Source organism: Chanodichthys erythropterus, chromosome 20, assembly GCF_024489055.1.
Source record: "Chanodichthys erythropterus isolate Z2021 chromosome 20, ASM2448905v1, whole genome shotgun sequence".
NCBI lineage: Eukaryota > Metazoa > Chordata > Actinopteri > Cypriniformes > Xenocyprididae > Chanodichthys > Chanodichthys erythropterus.
Genome location: NC_090240.1, coordinates 18006158 through 18018169, shown reverse-complemented (window position 1 = coordinate 18018169; position 12012 = coordinate 18006158). Strand labels below are relative to the sequence as shown.

The following is a 12012-nucleotide window of genomic DNA, read 5'->3' as shown; positions in this document are numbered from 1 at the left end:
CCATAATTATGACTTAGTATGTCATAATCTCGATTTCTCATATAACTTGGTATGTCAATTCTGACTTTTTATATCATAATTAAGAAAAGTTTTTTTTCTTGTGTCGCAGAAATGGGCTTCATATATGTGATGTGATCTTCACATGGTCAAGTTTTACCTATCATATGTTATGAAATCTGGATTCGAGTCATTTCCAAATCCGTTTTTACTTCTTTCATAGCTTGTCTGTAACAAAAGTTAATGTTATCTGAATTCGGCTGATCGCTGTGATTTTCAGAAAGGGAATTTTGAGAAAAACAGGTTTAAAAACATTAAAAATCTTACCGATTCCAGGCTTTTGTCTGGTAGTGTGTGTATATATATATATATATATATATATTCCACTCTAAATTCTTATCTTTAGCTTTAACATTTTCATTTATGTTTTACCACTCAAATTACTGAAAGATATACTTGTAGATTTGCTAATCTAAAGAGAAACTTCCAGACGCATCCTGTGACATTTCACATGACATTTCCAGCAGAAATCCTTATTTGAACATATCTTCAGAGCATGATGTTAAAGTGTCTTTATCAGTGTTATTACTTTTTTTTTTTCTTTTCTTTTTCTAAAAATGGCCTCTTGTCAGTCGTTTCAGTTGGCAAGCTAAAAGAACAACAGTCTGCAGCCAGGGACATCTAGTGGTACCAACATATAATACAATGAGCAGACGCATGCGAGTGCACTCCAAAGGGATTTTTGCTGTTTGTTCGATTTTATTTGTTTAAATGAGCAAACAGAATTCTTGGGCATTTTGTGTTTTCATTATGTTCAATCCACTTTGTGTAATCTTTAATTTTACAAATGTATTCATTTGCGTTTGACTAGATTAATAATTTTTTATTCCTATCATACCGGCACAGCTCTTCTAGCCTCCATTACACACGCTTTCCATACTGGGTAGTTAAAAAGATGAAGGAAAATAAAACTAAATTTAAAACTTGAAATATTGTTTTTAGGATTTTAAAATGGATCTTAGTATTTTCATGCATTTGTTTTGGGAGTTTTGAAACAAAGAAGCACTTTCAGATTTCTGGGTCACTAATCATCAACATTTGTGAAAATTCGTGCAACTCTTTGCATAGAATCTGTGTGTGTGTGTGTGTGTGTGTGTGTGTGTGTGTGTGAACATACAAAAATAGAATGACAGGTTTTTTTTTTTCTTTTCGTATTTGGGTTGTTACTCAAAACTTTTATCGAAACTTCAGCATAAAAATATTACTTGACAAAGAAAGTACCAAAAAACTAATTTCATTGCAAGTGATTAGAAACACAGTGGTTAAAAAAAATCACAAATAAATATCAATGAAGACAAAAGCAGGCCCATTCACAAGACATCTTTCTTTCAGTCCTTGGGATAAAAAATACACACAAACCAACAGAAATTCAAATACAAACATCACGTTACTCTTTGCTGTTGCATTTAGTTTCATTGTGCAAATCTTCAATTTCTGTCATTCAGGGTTTGCCATCAGAGAATCGATGGAATCCATCAAAATCCATCACATCAGGGAAAGAAAAACATAATAATAATTGACTTTTGAGAGTTCTGATACAACGTGAGAAAATCCTAACAAATGCATTTAATAATAAATAAAAACCTCAACATAAAGTATCATTGGTCAGGTGTCTTTAGTAGCACTTGATATACACAAATTAGGTTTATGAAGTAGATTTTAGTTATATTAGTTATGCTCCTTATATTTGGATTTAAGCCACTTGGGGTACTTCAATGTTCAACCAGGAAAAAAACAAAAAACTCTTGCTACATACAAAAAGAAATGCAGCATGCTGTTATTTTATGAAGAACCAAGAAACTGTCTTATAATGTTTGACAACATGTCATCCTAAACGTGGCTGACAATCAGTGCAAGAATAATTTTCAGTGTAATCTCGAAGCGAAGTGCTTTTCAGGAATATCCCGTCTCGGGGTATTTCACAACATGGCATACAGTTGCAAAAAGATCATTTTGTAAACCTGCTCCCTCTTCATCTCTATGTGACCTCACACCTTGAAGCCTCTCTGTCCTGAGCTTCAGGATTTTGGCACATTTTAAAATGTTAAAAATACTCAGAATTTTATGAATACAAGAATCACAAGTCTTACATGCTTTTAGATGGTATCAGACTGTGGACTAGAACTGTGTAATATGGTGTTGCAGGACAAAACTTGGCTTAACAGCCACTACTGTAAATGGTTGGCATGTATATTTCCATTGGTGAAGTGAGCTTTAAAGTGCAGTTTAGAGAGTTTGTGAGTATGGCATTTCAATGTATAACGTTTTTTTCTGCAATATCTATTTCTAACTGTGCTGAATTATGCAAAACTCTTTAAAGGCACAGTTTGTAACTAATTGTCAGTTTGAATACATTTGAATACAACATCTTTTATACATAGAATAACACTTTTAGTCATAATTTCTCCACAGTTACATTACTGTATTTCTCTCTTTCCGTTACATTTGTATTGAGTGCTCTTTTTTATATATTGTTTATGGCTTTTTCCGTGCAAAAATGCTCAGATTTTTTCATTTAAATGATAGAAATATTAGTTTGAATGCATAATCTATTCTCAAATTAAGATTATGTTTGCTTTTGATAGGTTCTGTTTATGTAACTCATACTGTATGCTCTGATTTCACCTCTGACCTTTGGTCTTTCATTGTGATATAGATGCTTTTAGTTCTTGGGAGTTTTAGGCTGGTGAGCAATGAGAGTATATGAGAATATATCACAGATGCATGTTGGGAATGTACAGCCGGAGGGACGGGGCACAGTGAACAGTGATGGTGACCTTACACACACACACACACACACACAGACGCATATATGCACAATTTGAGGTGAGGTGTCAGTGTATTTGAAGACTGAGGTCATAATTTGGCGTGCGGGTTGGAGATGATCTCGGGGGGGAGGTCTTTGATTGGCAGGTCTCTGTCTCCTCCCACATCTGTGCTCTCACAGCTGCTCTGAGGAGACTCGGGGGGTGGTTTGTACAGCAGGGCAGCCAGCAAGAAGAAGAAAGTGCCTAAAACCTGTGACAAAAAGAGAACAATTAGACTGAATGATTTCTGAACAATCAGTTGACACTGAAGACTGGAGTCATATATATTAGGGCTGGGCAAGTTAACGCGTTTTTATCGCGTTAACGCATTAATTAATTAACGCCGACAATTAGTTTATCGCGCGTTAACGTACTTTTTATTTTGAAAGTCCGTTGCTCACTGCGTCTAAATACACATAGATAGACTACAACCGAATACAACACAAACCATGGGTCACAGGAGGGGCGGGATGTTTATCAGTAGGCTACTGGCTGCTTGGGATGAGCGTCATCACACGTCTCAACCAATGAAAGCATTTGTTGTGTGCCTAAAGAGCTACAGCGCGAAAAAGAAAATATCTGGTGCGGACAGAAAAATGGAAAAAGGTACCCACTGCTTATCACTCAATAAAAGAATCACATTGCTAAGTGTTTTTGAACGTTTTGATTTCGTTTGGTTTAATAATTAACATTACCTTTGCGAGTCTGACTCTCACTGCGCTCGTGAATTAGCAGAACTTGACGGGGACTTTCAAATGCTTAACAAACGCTTCATGTGACCAACAATTCTGTACATGTTTATTAAAGCATACTGTGTGGAGATACGCAAATGAGCCCAAAATATGAATGCAACATGTTTATATCTTAAACGGTTTCCTCTCATGTCATCTCAAGAAAACGCTTAATGCACTTAGACTGATATTAAAGATACCAAATTCTATTTACAAATAAAGCACATGCAGAAAAACGGATGACACCAAAATATAAACTTTCAGTATCACTTAAAATGTAACCATTTTATACATTTTCTTCATAACGGTTTTATAAAGGTAGCTTAGTGTGGTTGTCATTTGTTAAAATAAATATAAAAATACAGTGTGTTCGTGTCCGTCTGTCCGCTGAATTTGACCCATAATCTCTGATTCTCCTCATCTATGATCATGGAAAAGGGGAATTACAATGACAACAGTTGTAGGCCTACTCAATATGCTCGTTTAAGCATCATTTAAACGTTTCCAACAAATAAATGAATCGACTTTTCTCAGTGTGTTAATTACATAGATTTATTTGGATATTCATACGATGATATTCATACGATGGCTGAAGCAGCAGTGAGCGTCCAGCGTGCGACACGGTAAACAGATCAACACTGTAAAAGAAATCCTACAAAACTTCAGTGAAAAAATAAATAAAATGATCATGCGATGCGATAAAATAGCTTCTATTCCATGCAAACAATACCATTAAAAGTGTTAACGTTCCACTTAATGGGAGAAACAAAACAAAAGGTAAGCAAGAATCCGTATTAATTTCAGTACGAGTAATAGAGGGCGACACTGTCAAAATGGCGGCTCCGCTCCGGCATGCAACGAGGCGTGACGTCGGTTCGTATTCTCTATTGCACTTTTGTTCATACAGCAGTACTTTGAAAGAATAAAATTACGCAATACACTACTTTTGATTTCATTATTGAATTTTGCACATGCTGCGATTAATCGCGATTAAAATATTTAATCGTTGCCCAGCACTAATTATATATATATATATATATATATATATATATATATGACACTTCTATCACTTCTATCTGAATGGTAGTTTACTGCATATATATTTTATAGAATTAAATTTTAAATTAAACATTTTTTTCTAGATCACTTCTAGGTCACAAAAATGGTGACAAATCAAATATTAAGATATTATGGCATTTATGTTAATTTTTCAAATCAACCTTTTACTCAAATTGTTAAGCTGATGATATAATTTGTAACTATTCGAAAACATTTGTATTAAATTAGACCACGAGTGAAAATGCATTTTGCATTGTTCTAAGACTAAATGGCCTCTGGTGGTACACTGACAAGACCAAGTACGGAAGCCCTGGACCGCATGGTGGGGGGAAAAGAAAACTTATCTTGTTATTTCAGCATAATATTTCGTTATTTTGATATATTAAGTCGGCATGCGGGTACCTGGAAATAATGAGATATTATGTTGAAATAACGAGTTATGTTGAAATAACGAGATATTATGTTGAAATAACAAGATATGTGGAAATAATGAGATATTATGTTGAAATAATGAAATATTATGTTGAAATAATATCTCATTTTCACATATCGTTATTTTAACATATCTCATTATTTCAACATAATATCTCGTTATTTCAACATAATATCTCATTATTTCAAAATAATATCTCATTATTTTCACATATCGTTATTTCAACATATCTATATTATGTTGAAATAACGAGATATTATGTTGAAATAACGAGATATGTTGAAATAATGAGATATGTTGAAATAACAAGATATGTGGAAATAATGAGATATTATGTTGAAATAACGATATGTGAAAATAACGAGATATTATGTTGCAATAACGAGATATTATGTTGCAATAACGAGTTATGTTGAAATAACGAGTTATGTTGAAGTAACGAGATATTATGTTGAAATAATGAGATATGTTGAAATAACGAGATATTATGTTGTAATAATGAGATATTATGTTGAAGTAACGAGATATTATGTTGAAATAATGAGATATGTTGAAATAACGAGATATTATGTTGTAATAACGAGATATTATGTTGAAGTAACGAGATATTATGTTGAAATAATGAGATATGTTGAAATAACGAGATATTATGTTGTAATAATGAGATATTATGTTGAAGTAACGAGATATTATGTTGAAGTAACGAGATATTATGTTGAAATAACGAGATATTATGTTGTAATAACGAGATATTATGTTGAAGTAACGAGATATTATGTTGAAATAATGAGATATGTTGAAATAACGAGATATTATGTTGAAATAACGAGATATGTGGAAATAATGAGATATTATGTTGTAATAACGAGATATTATGTTGAAGTAACGAGATATTATGTTGAAATAATGAGATATGTTGAAATAACGAGATATTATGTTGAAATAATGAGATATGTTGAAATAACGAGATATTATGTTGAAATAATGAGATATGTTGAAATAACGAGATATTATGTTGAAATAACGAGATATGTGGAAATAATGAGATATTATGTTGTAATAACGAGATATTATGTTGAAGTAACGAGATATTATGTTGAAATAATGAGATATGTTGAAATAACGAGATATTATGTTGAAATAACGAGATATGTGGAAATAATGAGATATTATGTTGTAATAACGAGATATTATGTTGAAGTAACGAGATATTATGTTGAAATAATGAGATATGTTGAAATAACGAGATATTATGTTGAAATAACGAGATATGTGGAAATAATGAGATATTATGTTGTAATAACGAGATATTATGTTGAAGTAACGAGATATTATGTTGAAATAATGAGATATGTTGAAATAACGAGATATTATGTTGAAATAACGAGATATGTGGAAATAATGAGATATTATGTTGTAATAACGAGATATTATGTTGAAGTAACGAGATATTATGTTGAAATAATGAGATATGTTGAAATAACGAGATATTATGTTGAAATAACGAGATATGTGGAAATAATGAGATATTATGTTGTAATAACGAGATATTATGTTGAAGTAACGAGATATTATGTTGAAATAATGAGATATGTTGAAATAACGAGATATTATGTTGAAATAACGAGATATTATGTTGTAATAACGAGATATGTGGAAATAACGAGATATTGGGCCCTCTTTTAACGATCTGAAACGCAAGTGTCAAAGCGCAAAGCGCAAGAAACTTTGTGGGCGGGTCTCGGCGCTGTTGCTATTTTCCCGGCGGGATAAATGGCTCTTGCGCCCGGCGCAAATCTAAAATGGGTTGGTCTGAAGTAGCTTCATTATTCATAGGTGTGGTTTGGGCGTAATGTGAAATAAACCAATCAGAGCGTCATCCAACATTCCCTTTAAAAGCAGGTGCGCAAGTTCCATTATGGATTGCTATTATTATGGCGTATTTACCAGGCGCACGCCAGGAGCGGTTCACAGCCGAGGAGACTGATGTTCTTGTAAGAGCAGTGAAAGACAGAGAAGTTGTGTTGTATGGGGATGGGAGAAACCCACCCAAAATAGCGTCGGTTAAACAGGTTTTTTCACATCTTCGTGGCACACCACAATGATTTCCGTCATCTCATGTGTTAATATTTTTTAGTGTAACATATGATTTGCAAAAATAACTGTTGCATCTGTGTAGATTACATGAGCAAAGTGTATGCGCGTTGTGCAGCTATACATTATGGTCAAGCATGCGCCCTTAAAATAGCATAATGAACAATGCGCAACGCGCCACTGACTTTAGACTAGGTTTTTTCTGGTCAGTGGCGCAACTGTTTAATGGAACAGCAAAATAGCACCAGGGATTGTTTGCGCCGGAACACGCCTCCTTTTTTGCGCTGAACCGCCCAGGGAGCGCAAGTTCATTCACTAGTTTAGCGACGTGCTTCTGTGGAGGGAAAAGCGCGCTTTGCGCGGGTGCAAAATAGGAATGACACATGCGTCGGTGTACAAAGTCAATTGCGCTGGGTGCAAGATAGGGCCCATTATGTTGAAATAACGAGATATTATGTTGAAGTAACGAGATATTATGTTGAAATAACGAGTTATGTTGAAATAACGAGCAATGTGGAAATAATGAGATATGTCGTAATAACGAGTTATGTGGAAATAACAAGATATTATGTTGAAATAACGAGATATTATGTTGAAATAACGAGATATGTTGAAATAGCGAGTTATGTTGAAATAGCGAGTTATGTTGAAATAACGAGATATGTGGAAATAACGAGATATTATGTTGAAATAACGAGTTATTATGTTGAAATAACGAGTTATGTTGAAATAACGAGATATGTGGAAATAATGAGATATTATGTTGAAATAACGAGATATTATGTTGAAATAACGAGATATTATGTTGAAATAACGAGATATTATGTTGAAATAGCGAGTTATTATGTTGAAATAACGAGATATTATGTTGAAATAACGAGATATTATGTTGAAATAGCGAGTTATTATGTTGAAATAGCGAGTTATTATGTTGAAATAACGAGATATTATGTTGAAATAACGAGATATTATGTTGAAATAACGAGATATGTGGAAATAATGAGATATTATGTTGAAATAACGAGATATTATGTTGAAATAACGAGATATTATGTTGAAATAACGAGATATTATGTTGAAATAGCGAGTTATTATGTTGAAATAACAAGATATTATGTTGAAATAACGAGATATTATGTTGAAATAACGAGATATTATGTTGAAATAGCGAGTTATGTGGAAATAACGAGATATGTTGAAATAACGAGATATGTGGAAATAATGAGATATTATGTTGAAATAACGAGATATTATGTTGAAATAACGAGATATTATGTTGAAATAACGAGATATTATGTTGAAATAACGAGATATTATGTTGAAATAGCGAGTTATGTGGAAATAACGAGATATTATGTTGAAATAGCGAGTTATGTGGAAATAACGAGATATGTTGAAATAACGAGATATGTGGAAATAATGAGATATTATGTTGAAATAACGAGATATGTGGAAATAATGAGATATTATGTTGAAATAACGAGATATTATGTTGAAATAACGAGATATTATGTTGAAATAACTAGATATTATGTTGAAATAACGAGATATTATGTTGAAATAGCGAGTTATGTGGAAATAACGAGATATTATGTTGAAATAGCGAGTTATGTGGAAATAACGAGATATGTTGAAATAACGAGATATGTGGAAATAATGAGATATTATGTTGAAATAACTACTTAATATCTTGAAATAATGAGTTATGTCAAAATAACATGATATGTTTAAATAATGACTTAATATCTCGATATAACGAGTTATTATGTTGAAGTCACGAGATACGTTTTCTTTTTTCCCCCCACCATGTGATTCATGGCTTCCGTAACCAAGAGTTTTGTAAAAGCCAAAGTATAACGCATCAAGAAGGGGACCAGCTAATGTGTCAAACTTTAGCTTTTACAAAACTTTTTATCCCGTCAATGTACCACCGGAGGCCATTTAGTGCTGCAAAATAAATAGCCTCCTGTGGTACACTGAAAAGTCTGTTTCAATAGTTTCATACGAGCTAAAGTGTATTTAATGTGGAATGAGTCAGCATTGGTTTCTCAGGGAACCTTTTCCTAATTTCCACATATATTCAAGCGTGTTTTTCTCTACCTTGTAGATGATGCCTGCAATGAGCGAGTACTGGCTCATGGCTGAGTTGTGGTACAGGTAACAAGAGCCGTATTCCCCACACTGCTCCTCCCACAGCAGACAGGAGATGTCAATCACTGAGCCGAACGCTATGGGGCCTGGGATCCCACCGAGAGTCCTTACCACGATCCACTGGATTCCAAGTCCAAACGATCTCTGAGTGTCAGGAACACACCTGCAGGAGAACACAGTTACAGTAGGCTATAATGGCAAACATCTAGATTATAATGTGCACCATTAGAGATCCTATTTGGAATGAAAAACTAGCTCACTACTAACTAAAATGTTTCATGTAAAGTGAAAGAGTAGGTATTGTTGCACAATACATTTGAAACAGTAGTATTCTCAATTGTCACATGACCTCATCATGTTTATTTAGCATTTTTAATCTACACTACTGTTTAAACATTTGGGGCCAACAGAATTTTTGTTTTTGAAAAGTCTCTTATGCTCATCAAGGTTGCATCTATTTGATCAAAAATAAAGTAAAAACAGTAATATTGTGAAATTGTATTAAACTGTTTTCTATGAGAATATAATTTAAAATGTAATTTATGTCTGTGATGGCAAAGCTGAGCATCATTACTCCAGTCTTCAGTGTCACATGATCCTTCAGAAATCATTCTGATATGATGATTTGATGTTCAAGAAACATTTAGAAATATTATTAGAAATGTTGAAAACAGTTGTGCTGTACGGTTTCATATTAAACCGTGATATATATATATATATATATATATATATATATAATAAACTTTCAAATTTTAGTTTTTCTAAGAAAATGTTTGTTTGTTTGTTTATCCATGTCTTTTTAGATAACTGGTATCAATCTCAGACAAAATAATTTGCCAGATCTATGGAAACCCTACTTAGAGGATGTTCCACATTATTAAGCAAGTCACAGTTCTCATGCAATATGGGGCGGAAGAAAGATCTTTCTGAAGATGAAGAGCATGAAATGGTGCAATGTTGTGCAAAAGGCATGAAAACAACTAATATTGTGTGAAAACTGAATGGAGATTATCAAATTATCATAGGATTTGTGAGTGATTAGCAGAACTCATTTTAGCCACTCCGAACCAAACCTCACAAAGAGAAACATTTACAGTGGGTGTAGAAATACATTTTCAAACAGTTTTATTGCTGTGGTGTTTTTTTGCAGCATGGGATAGTGCATAGTGCATTGTACAATAGTGCATTCTACTATGCACTATCCTCCTTTTTATATCATAGCTGAAAATGTCCAGTTATGAACTCCACATATCTTGCAAAAGTCATTTTAATACCCTCCATCTCACTTCCCAGTATTCCAGCCCAAATCATCACCCACCAGCTCCTTGCTGACGTCACAGTCTTATTGGAACGTGGAGCCATTCACCAACCATCCAGAAATCCATCCATTTAGACCATCCATTGTATTACGGCATTAGTCAGTGAATAAAACTATTTAAAAATGAGTCTTCATGTATTTCTACACCCACTGTAAATGTTTCTCTTTGTGAGGTTTGGTTAGTGGTGTCTGAAATGCATCTTTACGCACAACTGCCAGCCTGCATGGTGAGCTTCTTGAGACTCCAGAGACACCAGCAGCTTCAAATACCTGTTTGCTGCTCAACACTGGCTTTTTTATAGATGCCCTTTTAATGCAATTACTTTTTGACAGGAACTTTCATTAATAAGCCTTTATCTGACCGAGTTCTGCTGTGCTCTAAATTACTCACAAATCTTATGATAATTCGATAATCTCCATTCAGTTTCACACAATATTAGTTGTTTTCATGCCTTTTGCACAACATTGCACCATTTCATGCTCTTCATCTTCAGAAAGATCTTTCTTCCTCCCCATATTGCATGAGAACTGTGACTTGCTTAATAATGTGGAACATCGTCTAAGTAGGGTTTCCATAGATCTGGCAAATTATTTTGTCTGAGATTGATACCAGTTATCTAAAAAGACATGGATAAATAAATAAACAAACATTTTTAAACAAATTTTAAACAAATTTTCTTAGAAAAACTAAAATCTGAATGTTTGTTGTACTAAATTTTTACTTATTTATCACTTGCAACAGTGTGTGTGATATATACATTTTATATATATATATATCATAATCATATTTTATATATATATATATATATATATATATATATATATATATATATATATATATATATATATATATATATATATATATATATATATATATATATTTTATATATACATATATATATATTTTATATATACATATATATATATATATATATATATATATATATATATATATATATATATATATATATACATACAGTATATACTTCGGGATTATTTGATGAATAGAAAAATTCAAAATAACTGCATTTATTTGAAATAGGAACATTCAATGCATCCTTGATGAATAAAAGTATTTCTTACAAAAAATCTGTCTGAACAGTGGTATATATGCAGTGGTCATACCTGAGTGTGGCAGTAAGTGCAGGGATGCTGCAGAGGAAAGTGAAGAAGATGATGACGAAGAGGAAGATGAGGAAGGCTGGCATGTGATTGCAGGATGACACACACCTCCCTTCTTCAGCAAAACCTTGTTCTCCCCATGATATATTCCCTAGCACACAGCTGCAGCTGGAGAACACCTATAAATGGGTAAACACACACACCAACAGGGAGAAATTCATAATCAAGAACAAGACTCGT

At 33.0% G+C, this 12012-nt stretch overlaps 1 protein-coding gene across 2 annotated transcripts in view; it reads right to left on the bottom strand.

Annotated features, from left to right (window-relative positions):
• Positions 1-1222: 1222 nt before the first annotated feature.
• slco4a1 (solute carrier organic anion transporter family, member 4A1) overlaps positions 1223-12012 on the bottom strand; it is a 48054-nt gene continuing 37264 nt past the window's right edge. For both annotated transcript variants that reach the window (XM_067371367.1, XM_067371366.1), the window contains exons 10-12: positions 11776-11951; positions 9282-9495; positions 1223-3075 (exon numbers count right to left, since the gene is read on the bottom strand). In XM_067371367.1, coding sequence (XP_067227468.1) covers positions 2914-3075; positions 9282-9495; positions 11776-11951 — 552 coding nt within the window. In that variant the 3' untranslated portion in view covers positions 1223-2913. The remainder of the gene's footprint in view (positions 3076-9281; positions 9496-11775; positions 11952-12012) is intronic.